General features: G+C 39.2%; 1 protein-coding gene across 2 annotated transcripts; it reads left to right on the plus strand.

Moving 5' to 3' along the window:
- The first annotated feature begins 9 nt into the window (after positions 1-9).
- Positions 10-22,139, plus strand: ric3a (RIC3 acetylcholine receptor chaperone a). 2 transcript variants are annotated; one of them, XM_069897547.1, is made up of 6 exons: positions 10-180; positions 11,611-11,822; positions 13,197-13,281; positions 13,733-13,826; positions 17,831-17,967; positions 19,040-22,139. In XM_069897547.1, exons 1-6 carry the CDS (start codon positions 75-77, stop codon positions 19,456-19,458), a joined length of 1,053 nt encoding a protein of 350 aa, XP_069753648.1. In that variant the 5' UTR covers positions 10-74; the 3' UTR covers positions 19,459-22,139. The 2 variants fall into 2 exon arrangements, with proteins under 2 accessions (XP_069753648.1, XP_069753658.1); XM_069897557.1 differs by having other exon boundaries at positions 104-180; positions 11,643-11,822.
- The last annotated feature ends 415 nt before the right edge of the window (positions 22,140-22,554 follow it).

Here is a 22,554-nt window from a genome sequence, read left to right on the forward strand (position 1 = left end):
CGGGAGGCCCGCCCTCTCGCTTAGCGCTCGCGGATTCCCCTCCCCACCGCGCCCCTTGGGCCGGGCGCTCGGCGATGGGCTCCTCGGCCCTGCCGAAGGTGGCTCTCGTCTCCTGTGCCGTGCTTTGTTGCTCCGTCTTGGTCTTCCGGTCGATGAGGGGGAAGCCTCAGCCGCAGGAGGGTAAGGTCGGAGGGGTGGGGGGCAGCGGCCCGGGTCTCAACACCTCACCCTTCCTTTCTGGCCCTTGATTCATCCCGATCGGCCTCCCCACCTGTCCCTGATCCCATCTGCTTTCCCAAATTCCCAAATAAAAGTTTATTTGTACAACCCTCGTGTTTTTGCTTTGTCATCATTTTCTTCATCTCTCTCCCGCCCCCCCCCCCTTCCCTCTCCACCCCTTATCTATAAGAGCCTGTAATTTATGTTTCAGCGATTTAATTTTACCACTTCATGTGAAATTAGACTTTCGTTTAATTGTTCCCACTTTTGACATTTGATTTAACGGTTTGACAGTTAATATGTGGTTGGATGGGTCTTCCACATATTAATATAACGTTCAACCTTTACAGATTTTTTACAAGGTAAACTGTTGAAAGAGTCTTCAGAATTTATTGAAATCGTTTAGCATTTACTAGCTGAACAGCTAACTGCTACATGTTGGTAAAGATTTTTAGAGAAACTAGTTTTACTGCACAGGCACACTGCAACCTGGGAATCTTGAAGGTGAAGAATACTCAAACATCATTTATATTGGAAGGACAAATTTAGTCTGATGTGTAATTAATTCTAGTATTCATATACACTGCAATTGTACGGATTTATGGTTTTTTTTTCATATGGTTCATCACATGCTGTAATTTAGCAATCATGTAGAATAGAAGAATAGTTAATCTTTGTAAAATATTAGTTGGAGAAAAATGTGTGTGTATTAGAAAATGTTCACTAATAGGTAAACCAGATCTTTCAGGAAACAGCACAATAGGTTAAGCTGGTTTACACTATTCATGAAGGTAAAATGCCTTGGTGAATAAATAGGTGCAGATTGGTTTCTCAGACCATTTTGCACCCGGGTCACCATCCTCTGCAACGCACTGAATCAACTCTGCATCATGTATGCTTGTCTTTCATGCTCTAGCATAAACATTGAACTTTCAAGTTACTCTTGAAAATATTCACATTTGGAGTATTGCGAAATATCCTTATTTTGTAAGGCTCTGCAAGAGGGCAATCTGCAGAGAAAGTGGCACATTTTGAAAAGCCCAAAACCAGGTGCAGAAGGCTCAATCAATAAAGTGTCATGAGGATCGATGTTATATTGAGAGAACAGAGCAAAGTGGATTGGAACTTTTCATACACAACTGCCTTAAACTGAGGAATAAAACCGCCTTAATTAATTGTCACCCAGTCATGTACTGAGATTTTACCTGTCCCAGGTGTTGCAAAGGATGGACTTGGCCCCATTGCTGCAAAATGTCCCAGTCATCTGCACATTGCCATGCTGCCTATCCTTTATGGGAACATTTTTCCAGGCAAATGCATTATACAGTATACAGTGGTGTAAATGTATAGACATGACACCAAGGATGTGAAAGGACTTGGAATGGTTTTCTTTTATAAATAATTTAATGCGAATAAAGTTTATTTTGGGGAAAAATATCTGCTTTCCCCTCGTCCTTCTAAACTACAGTGATTATAGTCCCATGCTACTGAAATTCTTCTCATAACACTTTTATTTCCATAATCAACCAACTTTGCATTGCCTCAAAATCCAGTATATCCTTTTACATGGAAGGCGACCAGAACTGCACACAATACTCCAGGTGCGACCTAACCAGTAGCTTGTATGGTTGCTGCAGAACCACTCTGCCCTGAAATTCAATCCCTTTAGCAATGAAAGACAATGTTCCATTTGCCTTTTTGTTTACCTGCTCCACCTGCAAACTAACATTTCGTGGACAAGCAATCCCTGGCACCTGCACAACATCATGATGCAGTTTTTTCACAATTTAAATAATAGTTTGATCTACTGTTTTTCTTTCCAATATTGACGTCCTCCCATTTACTGCTGCTGTACTCCATCGGCCAGACCCTTAACCTATCTATATTTCTCTGCAGACTCTATGTCCTCTACATAATTTGCTTTTCCACTCGGTTTAGTGGCATCAACAAACTTAGATATGCTACACTTGGTCCCCTCCTCCAAATACTAAATAATGGAAAATATTCACATAAATTGTGACTACCATGATATTCAGAAGACTCTGGGATAAAGAAAAATTGGCAATTGGCAATTGAATGTCAAGATCATACTCCTGCTTTGATCAGGTGGGATGAGGTGCAGGGATGGAGGTGAGTGGGAGAATATGAATTTGGGCTTGTGCTGTGATGGAAGATGGAGAAGGAGTTTTGGCTCAGAATTAGGGAAAGGGATCAGAAGCAGTAAATGAGATTGGGGGTGAAGGCCAGAGTTAGTCAATGTTGATGAATTGGTGGGTGGCCAAGTGGTCAGGAGGATCAAAGTACCTCATTAATGTTCCTAGGCCATGTTAGTGCCAGATGTTAACAGGGCTTCAGTGGCAGCATTGCAGTAAGATAGTAATGTCTCTGAGTTAGCTTCACTGGTGTGACTCGCGTCAGGCAGTGTCTGATCCAGTTTCTGGAGAGAAATGTAATCGTTGTTAAGAGGTATCATTCTGGACTGAAGAAAAACAATTTTCAATTGCATAACATTTTTTAAAAAGTACGAAATTGAATTCTTAAGACGCTGTCTGTTTAAAAAAGTTACAAATTTGATTTAACAAAACCTTGTACAATATCATCTTGCCTTTGTTAAATATACAAGGTATCTAAATTGAATCACAAGAATAATCTGTGTGCAGTCCGATTTTGATAAATGGGTAATATCTCCAGTGGAAAATTTAATTTGCTGGCCTGAATAAAGTAATTTAGAAACCATCAAAAATGTCAGATGTCTTCTGATTGCAGTTTACTCTCCCATTAACCTTTGAAGTCTGAAACAATGGTTATGATGCAAAAACAAAAAATGCAAACAATTTCAATTTTTCCAATTATTCAAAATCTATTGGAGTCAAAGAACGCAGCATGCAGTTCCACACCCTTTCATTTGACTATTTGCTTTAAAGTGCAATATGAAGTAGAATTACTGAGAGTGCCAAATTATTTTGAAATTATTTTGAACTTCCTCCTTCCAACATTAGTTCCTACAGTTATTGATAAATAAAGCAACAATTTTTAAAAAAAGCACAATTTAAGACACCACAAAACATTTACTTGGTTAAATAAAATTACAAAAGAATTGTCTTCTAATGCATCAACTGAAAAATGTTATGCTTCAGTAATTTGAGTTTTTAAGTAATCCATGATTGTAAACAATACTAGAACATACTTGGACACAGACACACCTTGTGTGCTCCAGCCACATTATATAATGTAATGGATTAAATGTTAGTGAGGTTGGAATATTAAATGAGCAAAATTTACATGGAAATATAATATGCTTGGAATATTTTACAATTGCTTAAAAAGACAGATTTGTGAATATGAAAACATTAACATCGGATTTATAGAAAATAGATAAATTTGAATCTGACTCTTTGAACTTCTAAAACAGTTTTAATGAATGGGAATCATGCAAATAACTTGATGTGATCTTTGTTATTAACTCTACAACAATAAAATTGCAAATAAAATTTCTCCATAAACCCACATAACTCTATGTGAACGGCCAGTGTTGTTTTTGGTTCATGCATCAATATGTTGAACTGTGTCTTTATGATAATTGTTGCTGAGATCAAATGATAAGAATTTCATTCTTATCATTCTTTAGCAAGAAATTTTCTCAAACTATGGTGCCACGAGGCTTACTGTATCATTGAATTCATGAGTTTGGTTTTTCTGTGCTAGCATCAGTTGCATCATGGCAGAGCCAAAAGACTTGTTCTAAATTTCATTGGGCTCTTAAATCAAGATGATGGGTGCGAGAGTGATTAAGCAAATAAATGATTTGCAGCTTTAACCAACAAAAGACCAGTATTCACATGGCTCTATAGCATCTTTGGGGAAAGGGAAGAACAACCTTAAGGTGAAATGCTGTAACAGCGTTAAAGACTTAAAGAAGTCTGGTTATCGTAACTGTTGTGTCAACTGTTATCTATCTAAAATATTCTGGAAAAAAAAAGATTCATCAAGGAACCAACTCCTTTTCAACCTAATTCTTCACCAATGTGTTGCACTGTGTTTATTGTTCACTTAGGTCCAAAAGCAAACATTGTACTCTGCACTTCTGTTTCATTTTGCCCTCCGTGTTGTACTCAAGGATAGGTTGACTTGACTGGAGAGCAAGTTAAACACTGTATCCTGGTTAACGAGATAATAAACAATTCAAGTTTAATAGTGAGTAAATAAAGCTTCAAAGGGTTAAACAATTTTTGCATCTTGGTGGCTTGTTTAGAGGCAAGTCTGTTGAAACAATTAACCCAAATCCTAGAGATTTCAAGTGGAGTTTACATTTATGAAATTGATTGTAAATGAAAACATTCAAACAGGGAAATTGCCCTTTGAAATGCATTGATTTTATTTTTTGTTGACTTTCAATTTTAAAAACACAGTCAAGTCCTCATTTGCCTTACAGCGAACCACTAACTTCCAATTACCTGTTTGTACATAATGGAATAAATGTCAATGTGAAATTATTGCCTTTTTTAAACAGCCATAAGAGGGGGCAATACCCCAGTGATGGAAGAATTGGCAGCAATGTAGCCAATTGTGAAGAATGATTAGCCTATTCCGAGTTGAAGAGCAAAAAGGCAGAAAACTTATCAACTGCAATTTACATTATTTACCATGTCACTCTCTTGGGTGCTTATGCAGATTAGTGCCATGAATTCTGAGTAGCATTTTATAACACTATCACATCTGGAAATAAAAGGGTAGGGCACAGTAAATTAACATTTGGAACAGTTATCTATACAAATGGTAACCCAGCAACAGAAGAGAGCGAAGTTGCTCACTGATCCCTACCAGAACCACAAATTAGGAAATAAGACAAGTTGAAAAGTTTTAATTCCCTTCATGACAGAAGCACATTTTCTTTCAAAGTTTATTGAAACACTTGAAATTCACACTTTCAATAATGACCTAAAATAATAATGGGGATTAAGGCAAACATATTCATTATTGAAAGGTACATGTTTATAAGATCTTACAGATTGGTTATTCCTCCACAGGAGTTATCAATGTAGTACAAGGAGTAAGGGGTTTTTGTATGGTCTTCAACCATATGCATTCCAGGTTAGTCGAGAGAAAGCCTACCTATCGTAAATAGCAAACCAAAGGTGCTCTGCTTGGGATTTCTTTTTTTTCATTATCTTATTTCAAGATCACTTCTTATATACCCAGAAATGTTTCTAATCATGTTTTGTCCTGCATTCCTTTTGGTACTGTCTGCATCTATTGTTGAACAACTTTGCACTCAATGTCACCAAAATTAAGAAGCTGGTTGTTAACTTCAGGAAGGGAAAACCAGAGGTATACGATCCAGTGATCACTGAGGGATCAGAGGAAGAAAGGGTGAGCAAATTTTAAGTTCTTGGGAATCACTCTCTGAGGATCTTTCCTGGACCCAACACACTAATGTCATCGTGAGGAAAGCTCTTCAGCGCCTACTTCCTCAGGAGTTTGTGGAAGTTTGGTATAACATTAGATATCATGGCAAATTTCTACAGATACGTGGTGAAAAGTGTGCTGTCAGGTTGGATCATGGTGTGGTATGGGTACACCAAAACCCCTAAGTGTAAAGACTTCCAAATGGAAATGGACAAAGCCCTGGACATCACAGGCAAAGCCTCCCCACCATTGAGAACATCTACAGGGAACACTGCTGTTGGAGAGCAGCAACAATCATTAAGAATCCACATCACCCAGCACACACTCTGTTCTCACTTCTACCATCAGGAAACAGGTCTAGGTGCTACAAGACTCGCACCACCAGGTTCAGGAACAGCTGCTCCCCCTCCACCATCAGAGTCCTCAACATCAGAGACCCATTAAGTACTCTTACTTAGGCACTTTTTTGGTTTTTTTTATTTTATGTATTGCACTCAGTTTGTTTACATTTATTGTCTGTTTACAGTTCTTTATTTGTTTACGTATGTACATTGTGTACCATTTTTTGCGCTACCAGCAGTGGTAATTCTGCCTTGCCCTAGGAAAAATGAATCTCAAGTTTGTATGTGTATGTACTCTGACAATAAATCTGAAAATCTGAACATTTTTACTATTTCTGTCATTGCGATGGATATAAGCTAGGCTGCAATTATAGAGCAATTCTGAATCTTTCAGGCAATTATTATATTTTAATAGTTATTCGCTACTGGTATTCCTAATTCTAAAGGTTTGACCAAATAGATGTTTGGCGCTTGTCCCCCCTCCCCCCCTCTCCACCATGGGGGCATGTTGGTTCATTTTGTTAATTTCAGAACAAGTGATTGCCTATTGGAGTTGAGAAGGACTATGAATCTGTGGAATTTGCTTGCCTGGGCTGTAATGGAGGCGGTGAGATAAACAGCTTTTGGTTTATAGAGAAGTCAAGGATTATGGAGAGCAAACAGTAAATAGTCAAGGTTAGGTCGGGCCTGATCTCTGAATAGCAGGGTGGGCTTGAGGGCCCATTGGCCTCCTTGTGCTCCTATTTTCTAATTCTGATCAAATCCTCTGATATCTGACTGACATTATTCAATAAATAGCTGAAGCGTTCAGTGTGTTTCAGTGTAGGTTCAACTTTCTCAGAAGAGAGAAGCAGGAGAAAGATGGTTATCTGCATTTTAATTAAAATTCATATTTCAGGTTATTGGCTGTCACTTGAACTTAATACACTTAGGAATGAAATTTATAAAACCATGAACCAGATTTTGCCAAATGCTTTCCCATACTCTCAAACACACCTGAACTGGTTCTGCATAACTGAGCTAACTGGCCACTGTCAACCTGTGTGGTGCACTGTTAGCCAGAATCAGACACACACAATGTAAAGACTGTACAGCAGGCTTTAATCCACAAAGATTTCCACAGAGCCAGCCTGGCTGTAGCTGCAGTAACTCTGAGTGAGGCCTCGGGAGGCTGGCGCAGGCTTATATCCTGGAGGGTGATTGACATCCGACTGGGTGGGTCTTGATCCATTTAGGCCAACTGATTGACAGCCTGCCAGGTGTTGTCCTGTCCCCTTACACTCCTGCAGGTACAGAGGTTGCCCCCTGCAGTAGGCCAGCAGTAAACTCCTGCAGGTACAGGTGTTGCCCCCTGCAGTATGCTGGCAGTACATTCCTGCAGGTACAGAGGTTGCCCCCTGCAGTAGGCCAGCAGTAAACTCCTGCAGGTACAGGTGTTGCCCCCTGCAGTATGCTGGCAGTACATTCCTGCAGGTACAGAGGTTGCCCCCTGCAGTAGGCCAGCAGTAAACTCCTGCAGGTACAGGTGTTGCCCCCTGCAGTATGCTGGCAGTACATTCCTGCAGGTACAGAGGTTGCCCCCTGCAGTAGGCCGGCAGTACACTCCTGCAAGTACAGATGTTGCCCCCTGCAGTTGGCCAGTGGTGTACCACCACAACCTGAACTGAGACATCCAGAAATGCATATCAGGGTCCAACCTCAAGACTCTCCTGGGAAGTCTTTGACCTCTTGTTTTGCCATTTTCATAGTTCTTTATTCCTAAAGCTTATGGATGCCAAAGATTCAAAAATAAATGGTAGCTCTTAAATGAATTAGGTAATTAATAAATGTAAATACCCAAAACATTTAAAAATAACAAAAAGCACACAAATGTGAAAAGAACATGCAATATATCTTAATACCGTTTTTCCTTGCAGTTTTTTAATGCAGGAGAATTCCTGAAAGCTAATGCTCTGCTGTTGGATTACAGTGGTGCGACTCAGCTGGGAAATTGTTTGCAGAGTCCATTTGGAAGGGACTGGGTTTATCCATTTGCAAAGTGATTTTCAGAAGTTCCAGGCACGTGTAGGAGGCATTCACCATGTGGAACCAATGGAGTTGCTAGATTTTAGGCCACGTGAGCTGGATACAGAAGAAATTAGTCTGAAGAAGGGGATGAAACATTGGGTCCTGTAAGCACATGAATTATAGTCTGCATAATTTTCAAGGACTACAATGTATATTTGGGATAATTTTTATCTGCCTACTTTCCATTTTCACAATGAGTTAGGAAGAACCAGCATTTATGCCTTTAAGGCATTGCATGTCAGAATTTAAATTGCTAATAGATGGAAATGTTATTTTAAAGCGATCACATTTTTACCCATCAAATTTTCATCTTATTTAGCAGTACTGGGGGACCTAAATACATACTCCTACAACAAAAAAAAAACATGTTTTATTATTCTTATTCCTTGTGTGGATAAGAATGGAAGCTGTAGGAAAGAGCCTAACTGTGGCCATGGTTCAGGAAGCCATTCAAGGGGGAGGAGAGAAGAGAAATGTAGTGGTAATTGGGGTTAGGGTTAGGATACTGTAGACAAAGTTCTCTGTTGCAGGGATAGAGCTTCCCGAAGGGTGTGTTGCCTGCCTGGTGCCCAGGTTTGGGACGTCTTATCTGACTTGCAGAGGAATTTGCAGTCGATGGGACCAGTTGTCGTGGTCCATGTGGGTACCAACGATGAAGTTATGACCAGGAAAGAAGTTCTGCAAGGAAAATTTGAGGAGCTAGGGACCAAATTGAAAAGCAGAACTAAAAAGGTGGTAATCTCTGGATTACTACCTGAACCACATGCAAATTGGCATTAGGTCCAGAAGATTAGAGAGTTAAATGTGTGGCTCAAAGATTGGTGTGGGAGAAGTGGGTTCCAATTCATGGGAAATTGGCACCAGTATTGGGGAAGGAAGGAACTGTTCAAAGGGGATGGGTTCCATCTGAATCACATAACTAGGACTGTGACAGAGCTTTAAGCTAAAAAGTAAGGGGAGGGGGGGGGGGAAGGGGTCAACAGATTGGAGATTGGATCAACTAAAAGAGTGTGGATAAATTCAAAGTAAAATTGTAAAAAGGGAAAAGTAAGAATAGAGTGTATAAAAGTCAAGTGCAAAAGAGGCAAAGATGACCAGATTTTAAAGCACAATGGGTATAAATGCACTTAATCTGAATGCCTGTAGTATTGAAAACAAGGCCAGTGAACATGCAGAACAAATCAATATAAAGGGCTATGATTTTGTGGCCATTACAGAAATATGGTTGCAGGGTGGAGATGACTGGGAATGACATAAATATCCAAAGATATCAGGTAATAAGGAAAGACAGGCAGGAAGGTAAGGGAGATAGGGTAGCACTTATTTAAGAATGAGATTAGAGCAATAGTGAAAGATGATGTAAGATCTCGGGAGCAAAATGAATCCATCTGGGTAAAGATAAGGAACAGTAAATGAAAATAAAATCACTGGTGGGGGTTGTCTATAGGCCACCCAGTAATAACATTACAATGGCACATAAATATCAGAAGCACGTAAGAATGGAACAGCAGTTATCGTAGGGGACTTTCGCATGCACATACAATGCACTCCATAGTCTTTAGGACAAAGACACATTCTTTCCTTTATATAAAGTGGACAAGGGTGGCTAATGTGAAGGTTGGTCCCTTGGAGGATGAGAAAGGGGAATTGATAGTGTGTAATGAGGAAATAATCACTCAAGGCTATTTTGTGTGGGTCTTCACAGTAGAGGATGCATCTACCATGCCAAAGACAATATATTATGGATGTGATGGGAGGTGAGGACCTAGATGCGGTAGCTATCACTAAAGAGGTAGTACAGTGTACTGTGCAAACGTGTGGGCCTAAAGATAGATAAGTCCTCTCGTCCTGATGGAATGCATCGCAGGGTATTGAAAGAAATGACAGAACTTATAGTACAGGCTTTGGTGATTATTTACCAAAATTCTCTGGACTCTGGGCAGGTGAAATGGAAGATGGTGAATGTCACACCACTATTCAAAAAAGATTGTAGGCAAAAGGCAGGAAACTATAGACCAGTTTGTTTAATATCTGTAGTTGGGAAAATGCTTGAAGCTATCTTTAAAGAAGAAATAGCGAGGCATCTGGAGCAAAATGGAGCCATTAGGCAGACACAGCACGGATTTAGCAAAGGCAGGTCCTGTTTGACAAGTTTACTGGAGTTATTTGAGGATATCATGAACATGGTAAATAGAAGGGAGCAGATGGAAGTTGTTGACTTGGATTTCCATAAGGTATATGATAAATGACCTACGTAAGAATGATGGAGCAGGCTCGACGGGCCAGATGGCCTACTCCTGCTCCTATTTCTTATGTTCTTATTAGTCTATATCCAGAGTAATGTCTAGCTATCTTATGCAATCATGTTATTATGCTGTCCTTACTTTAAAATTAATTTTAAATTAACTCATATCATTTCTTTAATCTCATTATGAACAAAACTCAAAAAGCTATTTTCTAATATTACTATCCAATTACTGGATAATTTTAAACATCTCTATAAAAAGAAATAAGCCTTTAATTTTGCTACATGTCTATATTTCTGCTATCAAGATGATAGAGTGAGTCTCTACCCTGCTGCTTTACTAACCTATTTAACCACAAAACTTCACAAAATAGTACATAATACTAAGATTCTGGGGTTTTTTTAATGTACAACATGTTTATATGTTCTGACCGTTTCTTACAATTGCACTTTTAATGTATTTTTACGCAGGTAGATGTAATACATTTTATATCAACCGATGAGATTGCTTGAAGTGAATTGCATTTTATAGGAGTCCAATGGAAAATTTGGCCAAATAAATGTTTCGTGAAAATGACACCACATGTGGGAAGAATGGTAAAATTGAATCTATACATATATCTTCACACACATTGCTGGTCTGGTAATAAGCATGCTCCTTACGCTGTAAGCAATGTCAAAGTCTTTAAAATAAAATAATAAAATAGGAAACAAATCAAAAACAAGCAGATTTCTAATTGCCAGTGAACATGAAGCATCTCAAAAGATCAGCTCAATCTCTTATAAATCAATGGCACTGCATTTGATCATAAAGTCTTAGGATAAATGAATAAAGATCTAATTTGGCAGCTGAATAATTCACTGTGTATTACATGGTAAGTCAATACCACTCCCGTGAAACATTGCAGCTCCTGACTTAACGCCAAGGGTGAATGATAGTAATGTTCCTCTTCTTGGAACAATTTTGCCAATCACCTTAATAATTTTGCAAACTTCATTTGGTTATCTCATAGTGTCATCTTTTCAAAGTCTGCACAGCAGTGCCATCAAATCCCACGCTGCTGCTCTGAGTTAATGACCTGCAAAACAATTTCCACCTCATTCTTATTGCAGTACTTTACTTTCTATTTTTATCCATTCTAATCTAAACGTCAGGTTGCCATAATGTAAGTGCATCAAAAATGTGACTAGTAATCATGCAACCAATGATTTATTAATTATGAAAAGATGGAGATTGGTTACAAAATTTGAAACCTAGTATTCGAACAATGCAAAATTTGTCACTGCAAATCAATACCCATATAATTTCATGCATATTGTTTTATTTTACAGCAAGACCTAACCGACTTTCTCCCATGACACAGCACCCAATGGTTTCAAAATCCAAACATCAATGGCCAGCACATCGCCAAATCCCCAAGATCCACCAATCTGATTCAATTACCACGGCAAAGGGTGGAAATAGCCACAAAAGTGTTATGGCTCAGATCATACCTATATATGGATTTGGATTACTCATGTACATTCTGTACATCCTCTTTAAGGTATTGTACAAATTATTTAATGATGGACCTCATGGTGGTGGAAAGTTCATTGCAAATAACTAGATTCTGATTCTGATATTCTTTTTTCTTGTGTGTGGAACACTCTAACAGTATCAATGATCTCTTCAATTATCAGAGAATGGGAGAAAAGTTAAAACCTAGGAGGGGCCCTGCAATTAATTGAAGATCCTAATAAATGTGAGTCTGGGAATTTTTATTTTAATTTAAGCTTAAACATACAGCAGTGTAATAGGCCATGCCAGCCAAATACCCCAATTAACTACAAACCCCATACGTTTCGAAGGGTGGGAGGAAGCTGGAGCACCCAGAAGAAACCCAGACGGACATAGGGAGAAGATACAAACTCCATACAGACAGCACTGGATTCAAATCCAGGTTGCTGGCACTAGTAGCGTTGTGATAAATGCTACGCTAACAGTGCCACCCTCACTACCATGGAAAACAAGGATTTGCCAGATGAATTAAAGATGTTTTATATTGCAAAAGGATGTAAATTTAGAATTTGAAGAGGAGGTCTTCAGAAAGATTTGTCAGCAAGTCAGTGCTGAGCAAATTGTTGGAGAGGTGTATTCGGGGTTCTGATCGATTTCATCCTAGGGTCTTAAAAGAGGTGAATGATGCATTGATTTAATTTGTTTTAAAAAAGGTAAATTCTGGGAGGGATTCATTGGATTGAAAATTAGTAAAAACAACTTGTAGAGCTTGTCGAAAGAATCAAAGACTTGTTGATCCAAACCAAGGCTTTTATTAGCAGAAGACAGGAGCTCTTCACAGGTGGCCGACCAGTCCGGAATGATCCGACCTGGCTAGGGACACAACCCTTTAAGGCCCAGACAGTAGGCGTGGCTTAGCTCTCAGCCAATCACTGTAAGCACAGTCTAGATACCGTAACTATATACATTATATACATTGGTGATAGATCTGTACTATCACATAACTCCCTTGTTCAAAATAAGAGGGAGACAAAAAAAAAGAAATGACAGATCAGTTGCTTAACATCTACAATAGGAAGAAAAATAATAGAAGCCAATAAAGATGCTTTAACAAAATCAAGGGAATGATGGCATTGTGAATGGGAAACTATGTTTTATCAATTTATTTGAGAATTTTTGAAGGTAAAACAATAGCTGTGAGGGGTGTTGGACTAAGAGGTGAATCTCTGTTAAAGAATTGATAAGGGCCCAGACCCAGAACGTTGACAGCATTTCTGCCCACAAATGCTGTCTGACTTGCTGAGATCATCCAGCAAATCATTGACTGCTTGAGATTCCAGCATCTATTGCTTTTGCGTGCCCCTGTTTTCCAAATTGCCTAATTTCTGTGACGTGGATTTGTATATATTTTGTGTTTTAGATCTCAACCAAAGGGAAAACCCAGAGTCCTAAAATAAGGAAGAGATGTGCAGGGAGCCGATTTGGAAACATGAAGCGCAAAATTAGTATGTATATATTAGTTAACATTCTCTGAATCAATCAAATACCTCACCATAGATAAATTCAATTACAGCTTTCTGTCATGACTTAAACAAAATCAATTTCTAATCACATTTCCTGTTGAATGTGTTGTTCATCAAGATCGATTTTTTGTTTTTAATTCATCCATAAATGCAGTGTAATCAGCCATCATTAGATTGCTGATACCAGATGTTCAATCTTGTAATATTTATTTAATTCTAACTTTAGACCAGGATTAGTCGAAGAAGCAAGAGCAAAAGCAACCAGATGGAATTTGACATGGGTTACACTCATTATCTATGTATCCAGGATGTATTTAGGGAATAAGTATTTAAAGGAGGTGGTCTCTCGTGATAAGCCAATGGGAACACCGGAAGTATATAATTTAACCAGAGCTTCCAGGAATGACATATCAACATGGAATATGTTTTGCAGCTGATTATGAGCTGGCTCAACTTCAAGCAAAACTGAAAGAGACTGAAGTGGCCATGAAGCAAATAGCATCGAAAATGGGAAATAGATCAGACAAGTAAGTAATAATAACTTGATATCCTTAAAGCAATGTGTTGGTGACATTTCAAAAACAGAATTACTGTACTCGTAATTTTAAAATAATTAAAGTTTCCACTGGCCAAAGCATTTGATGTTTTTGTTTAAATATCATAGTAAGATTCAACACACTTCTGTTGCATCACGTAATTACTAACTCTGATAGATTTGGCATGGGCATGCCATGTTGAATTGAAATGTCAACCAATGTCCATCATCTGTGCACCCTTGAATGTACCTGTACTCTTAGCAAGTCCTGTTTCAGTGGTACCTGCATTCCTGGAAGAGTGGAAGAGACTGTAGAAAGCTTTATTGAATATCTCTAAGCAATTCTGAGTTAAGAAGGACCAATTGGAACGAATGTGTAACAGGAGTCTGGCTGAGTTGGCTGGGCACTGATCAACTGAGGCAATGCAGCAACAGCATTTGTCAGTGAAAAGGTGCTGTGAGTGGCGGAAGGATAGCTAAATCAAGCTCCATGTCACCGCCATTCCTCTGATCTATTGCCAATTATTCCCAGTCACCATTGCTGGGAATAAATTGCTGAAATGCAGTGGCACTTAACGTTCAGTGGTATCCATATATATGACTTGCATGGCAGAGAGCTGAGCTCGCATGACAATCTGAAAAGTTGGTCATCATAGCTGGCTCAATAAGAGTACTGACAGAGTTTTCCACCAGTTGAAATTTGGAATGGATGACTTCCAAATTCTTGTCTAGGTGCTCATCTGAGTACTTTTGTAGCTAAACTCAAGTCAATGCTCACCCTCCAAGTATTTGGCATCTCGACTCCCTGATTTAAGTAAGAAGAGAGAATGTGGGAAGGAGTGAAAGATTGGATTTTGAAAGGAGGATTAAGGTGAAGGTTCCATTATTGTTACATAATACTACATTTATAATGTTACATACATGAAATTCTTTAACTTTGTCTACCATAAGGAAGACAGAGATTCACCTCTTAGTCCAACACCCCTCACAGAAATGAGGCCCCAGCGAGGAACGAACTCACGACCCCTGGCTACAAGACCAATACTCTAACCACTGAGCTATCGGAGATCAGTGTGATGCTCTTTGATTTTTTTTTCAGTTTGTAAATGACAGTAATAGGATTCTTGGTCAGTCATTCAGCTATCACAATGTGTCATGGATTCCATGGCTATGTTAGTTGTTCCTGGATAGCTACCATCAAGTAATACAGTGAACAGCTTGTGGCCACAGCTTGGGGTCTCCATGAACATCAAATTAAGTGTTGAATTGTTGTGTTTTGCCAGTGTTGTCATTTAGGCAAGGAAGATCCTTGGTCTGAGAAAGGATGTAAAGACAGTTATAAATACAGGGTGACTTGAAGTCTGACCAGCATCTGAACCAGTTGGACCTCTCTTTGCTGCAGCTTTTATGTATTTCTTCCAACCGGAATGGCAGTGTGGATGCTGCAGTTGGCTCCAATATCTTGGCAGTGGGAAGAAAAAGTTGAACATCTCACTTGAGTTTCAACACTAATCACTCAGGAAGAGGCCTGAGCAACGATTTCTATATTTAGTCAACCAAGCAACATGTCCAGCACCAAGTATGAAGGATGAATGTGGAGAGAGACAGAGGGTGCTGACGTTTGTAGAACTAAGTCCAGTCGTAATGGTCTATCAGGAGACAAATGCTGACTAAAGTACAAGTCACACCAATGATCCTTGGAGAAACAAAAGCTATTTAAAAATTATTTCTATAACTGAAAAAAACCATTGCAGAGATTGATTAGGATATTTCGAACCATAAGGCAATAACTAATGTAATGTGCTGAAGTTCTTTTTAACAACAAAAAGAGTGAAAGATTGACGCACACAAACACAGAGAAATGCAGCATCTAATTGAAGTGCCCTGTACTAATTTATTTACATTATTTGCTGAATGTTTTTAGTGTTGGACATACTGTCCTCTGATGGATTGTTATTGTATGAATAATAATCACTTGCTGCTAATGAAAGATGCAGAAAAATAAAGTCCGGGAATACTCTGCAATTCACAATAATCATCCACAAAACAAAAAGTAGCACTGCCGGCGCTGCTGTAATAGCAGTGGTGCCTCTGGTATGGACACAAGAGAGTGGTCAGCGCAGACACAGCACTGTTCTGAAGAGTTCCACCACCCATTCCTAATGCTGGTGGCTCCATACAGGCATTTAAAGGTCTGTTAGAGGAGCCGATAGTATTTTTCAAATAAAATCCTGCCACCATGGGTCTGTGCCCAAGATGGCAGTGCCTGTGATCAGCAGACTCCGGGGAGCAGCGTTTGTGGCGCAGGGGTGAACACCCCTCAATCCCCCCCCCCATGCCCCCAATTGAGAAGGAGAAGTAGAACAGACGATCCTATAGGTCGGTAACCATGGCAGCTGAAGGGCCCTCATAGGATGCAGGCCACGTGGTCGGGGAACCCACACAGGCTGCGGGTTGCTGGAGACTGGCAATGGGAACCAGATATTGGAGCTGGGATTTGAGAGGGGGCTGAGGGAAAGAAGGGTTTCTGAAGGGCCTCAGCACTCAAGGTTTCTTGATTGTGTTGGAAGATTGGATCTGGAGCTTGGGTTGCCGATGTATCGAACAGGAGTCTGTCTGGCTATGGAAGTGCTGGACGACACTCAGTGACTCCGTAGGGATGCTCTTTTGCTTCTCTTTCTCTCATGCCTTAAGGGGCACCACTAATGGTGACTCTGTCTGCCTTACAGCAAGCAGAAGGCAATTTTGTGTGATATTACATGATCTGTACATAACAATAAAGGAACCTTGAGTCTTGAATCCTGTTCTAGATGATGGTTCACCTCACAGCAATTTTGTTGCCACATAGTTCCCACTAGCCTCACCACGCATGTGTTCATGGTACCAAAACTCCTGCATTGTCAGCAATTATAAAATGGTCATCATGATGTCTACAATCATGAGTTGTAAAAGCATGGGTTCAAAGACATAAAATGGAAGATTAAGCAGCAGGCCTGGCAGCATCTATGGAGAGAGAGAAAAACAGGCCTCAATGTTACAGGTCAATTATCCTTTTTCAGAAAACTCAGATATTCTTGATTGTGAGAAAAGTCTACTGTGTCATCTCGTGGCTTTGAACAAAATTAGCTACCCAGAAGTATGGCCTCAAACTTCACTGAGTGCATTATTGAGGATAGATATGACCATAAACAAACCGGAGCCACAAGTGGAGAGTAGGATATTGACAGAGCGATCTTTTACACATGACTTATTTTGTCACCTAGGTTTGAGGTGGTATATTTGAGGTCATCAAAACTGTGAAGGGGTTTCAGTAGAGTCAGAAAATTCATGTCGCTGGTCAATGAAACTAATAGAGGACATAAAGTTAAAATTATTCACAAAAGACACAGCAAGGGGAAAAATTCAGTAATGGACAATTGTTTGGCCTTAATTTCCTACCAAAAGCAATAATAGAAACATAATCAATAACATTTAAAATGGAAATAGTAACTATTGGAAGAAGAATATTTTAAAATGATACGAAGAAAGTTCAAAGAAATGTGTCTAATCATGAGCCCATTCAAAGAGCTGTCAAAGATATGTTTCTGTTTTGTAAAGTTTGATTGCTGCAAACATCAATGTTACTGGTTCTTCTACTCCAGAGTCATCCTGGAGGACAACTCCCAATATTCAACCCTTTTCTTTTAACGATGATTGTTGAGTCTTCCCTTGAGAAAAGTTCTTAGATTTCTTCATGACAAGAAATGACCACCCATGTAATTGTCATGTCCCACTCCTTCCCGGCTCAATCATCTCTCACCTCAATTGCATCCACTTTCCTCATCAAACTTCTTTCTTCCTCGTTCATCTAAGTAGTCTGATCAATGCATTTTCCCTTTTGCCATACTATTTGGATGATAGGAACACTGAGAGATATAATCTTCACATAATTCCTTGAGTTATACCTTGAGTCAGTATCTGACAAAATGTTACAATTTTTTATCGTGTGTACTTAAGGTTTACCAGTGAAGAGGAAGAAATTTTACTAAGACAGTTGAAAGAAATCACAAGAGTCATGAAAGAGCAGAAAATAATTGAAGACATTATTCCTGAGAAAGAGACAGAGGAATCTCCTTGCATGGAACATCAAGAAGGTAAAACTAAAACACTTCTTCTTCTGGCTCTCCATCCCATAGGATGACGCTGGTTCCTTTCAGTCAGTTTGTGGGGTTTGGTATGAGGATACCCCAGTCCTCAAAGGAATGACATGTGCATGAATAGATTTAGGTAAGTAGGGATGGCACAGGTCCAGGCCCACATTCCCTCCCGGATCCAGTGGCATGGTGAGGTCCAAGCTTTGATGCAAGGGTTGCCCTCTCCATGCTTAATGGCATGTATTTGCTAGTTGACACTCTAAGCAGGTTCATCCACCCTTTGACAGGTTTTGTTTTTCATCCTGCAGGATGTCTAGCCACCTACTTAATAGTGCATCTGAAAAGCAGTACCCTGGGAGGTTTGTCTTTATTTCTATTCATGTAGTGTCAGTACTATAAATGAAGCACAGAGAAATTATTTTCTTCCCTAAATCAGGATCCATCCAGTATTTTAGAACTTGTATTCCATATAAGTGACACATCACTGAACATAAAGGAGTCCTATAAAAGGAGTCCTTTAAATAGATACCAATTGAATTAGAAAGTGAGGTGAGCACTAAGTATCATGAGAGAAAAGAACTCACAGCAAGTGGACCAGGAATGTGGGGTCAAATGATGGGGGACTGGTTGCCTCGCCCACAGGGACAGAGAGAGATGGGGAATCTCAGGAATATCAGTTTTATTTTTTGGAATTCTTGGCCAGTGCTGGTTGTTCACTGCTCCAAATCTGGTTGGTGCTGAACTCACTGATTGGTGCTTGGTCACTGACCTGCTCTGAAATTTAACGACTGGTTACTTCAGAAGTGGGTGGAGATGTATCAGTGCACATGGTTCCACCTGCCTCTCTAGGACCTTAGGAGTCAGCACAGCACAAAGAATGTGTTCCCTGCTCAACCTGAAGAGTGTTAGAACTTTCCAATAACAGCCCACTTCCATTTATGTTTACTGATGTTATGAATTCAGGTTAAAAAAATAAAGACTACTTTACCCTGAAATGTGTTATTTTGTTTTACAGTACAATATTGATGGTCAAATATCTGAATGCCTATAATTTTGGACTTATCTTTTGAAGGTTATCCTGAGGAGACAAACCAATCCAGATGCAGTTGCCAGCATGACATCAATCACTCTGAGTCCAGACAGTTGCCTGCTGAGGAGGTGAAAGACAAAATAGAGGATAAGTGTTCATCCAATGAAATTGCAGAGGATAATTTAAGAAAAAATCAAAACTGCCAAGGCGTACATACCCATGGTGATGGTATCGAGGAGGAAGTTCTCCAGTATGAAGACTGGAAGTACCTTGTCCGTGAAAGTGATGACTTTGCTGTTACACCGTGGAAGGCTGATACCATCCTCAAGGATCTCTGTAATGTGGGTGGCCAGGTCAGGGATGAATCCAGTCTGGACTCTTATATCAGTGAACAACAACATACATTCACATGTAGCAATGAAGGTGAACTGCGAAAGCGCAACAAGATGGCAATTGTTTGAAGCTTTAACATAAAGATAGTATATCTTTGGAATATCCTATTCATTCTACACCAAATATTTCAGTACCTTTGTATCCATACTCTACACTGTGGCTGTTAGGATAGTGTTTGCCATGAGGTAAAAAATACATTTTAACTCAGTTATCACTGATAACGTACTCTCACCTCTGTCTTTATATTTCACTTGCAAATTCCCTTTCTCATTCATGGTAATCATCTTCATAAGGCTTCTTCAATGAAGAAAAAAATGTGTAGTGTTTACAGCCATGGTAAATATTGCAGCCTAAAGTATTATGAATGGTGATCCCCCAGTATCCTTTGTAGGTGCCAACAGTTTTTTTTTAGCCAACTGATCTGTCACCTATTGTCTCACATATCTATCAAATCACCCACCTCCATGTTAGGGACAATTTACAGTAAGCAATTACAGTGGCCACACACGCAAAATCATAGGGAGAACATGTAAACTCCAGGTACACATGATCAGGATCAAACCCGGATCCCTGGAGCAGTAAACCATTGTGCACAGAATTATTCTGAGGTCTCAGATTAAATTAGATACCATTCTGAAATTGCTTTGTCATTTCACTCACATAGATCCAACAGGATCATCATTCTATCAGTTATATTTCAGCACCCCATCAGGCCAGCAAATTGACCTGCACTTGAAGGATGTGCTAAATCTAAATCTATCTGTCATCACTATTATCCAGTCTGCTTTTCACTCATATTCCAAGAGCAATAATGTTCTTCTTCCATTGAATCGTGGACTTGATTGAGGGTAATGGAAAGAATGAAACTGCGGCCATTTTTTTTGTTTTCATGTACTTCATGTGTTCCCATGTATTACCTGAAACTTATAATAGAAACTACAATAATTTGCATAATACTATATTCAATCTGACAAATTTAATTAATGTAGTCCTTTCAAAACGGACAGATAGATGTTCCAGATACCTGTACCATTAAAATACAAAATACCATCTTAATTTGGACATGTATGTCCAAAACTTTCAAAGTATAGACAGGATTTTATTGATAGTAACAATATAAATCACAGGCTTTATGGAAGGCTATCAACAATGTTTAGTAGAGAAAATCAAAAATGGGCAATTCTAAACCTGCTGTGATTTTCTTTACTGTTACTGATGATCTACCCAAAGATTCAACCTCCATTTTTTTTCACACTGTTACACAGGCCTCCTTTCTTGTTTTCTGTTCGTTAATGTTACCATATAACCATTTACGGAGCGGAAACAGGCCATGTTGGCCTTTCGAGTCCGCACCGGTTCACTGATTTTGTGGGCCCTCTTCAGGCATTGGTGATTTTAAGTGTCAGTAAGCATTATTAATGCCTTTCAGAATGCATGAGTAACTTTACTTAAATCCTCTTCCTTGTTGGTTAGAAGTGATTTGCTGTATGATAAGCCTTAAATTGAAACCTATTTGGCTGACATTATTCTTGCTTGCCATTCTGACTTTCGCCTCATTCACTGATACGCAATGTTCTTTTTCTTCACACCTCACCAACATTCTTGTGTTGGATCATCTCCATTACTTCAGCAGCAGCTTTCCCTGCTGACATTGTCTTTCCTGCCAAACTCGCTTGTGTGACTAGGGCTTCATATTGGAGCTCCTGACTTGGCTGCTGCTGCTTGCCCCATATGTTACATGAACACTGGCCAATTTTTAAAAAAAATCAGTTTTTGGAAACCATTTCCATTGATTGCTATTTGACATCAAAAATGGAGTATTTGACAAGTTTGATTTAATTAGCTCATCTATTAAAACTGCCCACACACTTATCTTTCCACGCAAGCTCAGTTTTATGCACCAAGCTTGGTTTTGAGACAGATTCTTCATAAACCCATAAGGAGTTACAAAGTTGTATTGAACAGAAACGGGCCCTTCGGCCCATAGTGTCCAAGTTGACTTTTTTTTTAAACCATCAGCACTTCTCCCATTTTCCTGCATTAGAACCATATCCCTTGCCTACTTCAGTGTCTGTTTCAATGTCAGTTAAAGTTGGTAATTGTATCTGATTCCACAATGACCTCTGGCAGTGCATTCTGCAATCTAATGGTTTTGTCTGACTTTTGGATTCTGTTTCCAGACATGTAGCTTTCAGTAAACTTTGTAAAGTGATTCACCAATCTCTCTGTCACCTTGCCCCACTCTTCTTAAGGGCTTTTGTTTTGAGTGGGTACACTTTTGCCTCAACCTAAATTTTGACAGTATCGTTTCCACTGATTCTACATAAGAATGGAAGAGTTCACATGCTTAAAGGCAAATGCTCCTCATTTAGCCATACTGAATTCAAGTGGCTATCTTGTCCACTTCCCACTTAAGTAGCTAAGACGATTATACTTGATGATCAGCCTACACCTCTCTTTATTTCTCCTGCACCCATATCTATTTGAATCCCATTGCTTCATATTTTCAGGCTCATCCTTTTGCTGTGAGCATATGGTTGCTTGTTGCATTCAACAGCTTAATTCTTTTCTATCCTATCCTTACTTCCCATTTTCTATTTTTGTCCCTGAAGGTTGATAGTCTGCAATGAAGGAAGGAATATGCCGTGTGTAAAGAGTAACAAAGAGAAAGCTCTTGGTGGATCAGGTTTATTCACAGTTCTCAGAATACACATTTGCATGAAATAAACACATGGTCATGATAAAATCATTACTGAACTACAGCAGTTGTCTGTTGTGTACATTGCATTGTGAGCTGGAATAAGCACGTGATTTTTTTAATGTTGGCCTTAAGATTTGAACTTGTTCATGATCATTCATGGAACGTGTCTGGACTATTCATTGGTACCTGATATTTCTGCTGGACTATGGGGTCATGCAGTAGAAATCTATTCAAACAATTACTAGAAAAAGAAAAATATATCAGGCTATTTCAATTCAGAAAGACCTGCCAGTTAAATACATGCAAATAAATTCCAGGAGATCTTTCATTTGAATTGATGGACCTTTTCTTTAGCCCAATATACTCTGTGAGTATTATATCTAAACAAATTGGACTATTTTTTAGTCAATCTGTCTGTCTCGATAGGTTGAAACATCATGCTAGACATATACACATGGTGTAT

Source organism: Narcine bancroftii, chromosome 1 (assembly GCF_036971445.1).
Source record: "Narcine bancroftii isolate sNarBan1 chromosome 1, sNarBan1.hap1, whole genome shotgun sequence".
NCBI lineage: Eukaryota > Metazoa > Chordata > Chondrichthyes > Torpediniformes > Narcinidae > Narcine > Narcine bancroftii.

Excerpts from the sequence above, each read along its gene's own strand:
- ric3a (XM_069897547.1), top strand. The coding sequence starts at position 75 with ATGGGCTCCTCGGCCCTGCCGAAGGTGGCTCTCGTCTCCTGTGCCGTG. Across the intron at positions 13,282-13,732 it reads AAACATGAAGCGCAAAATTA|CTGATTATGAGCTGGCTCAA; the intron begins GTATGTATATAT and ends TATGTTTTGCAG. Across the intron at positions 17,968-19,039 it reads TTGCATGGAACATCAAGAAG|GTTATCCTGAGGAGACAAAC; the intron begins GTAAAACTAAAA and ends TATCTTTTGAAG.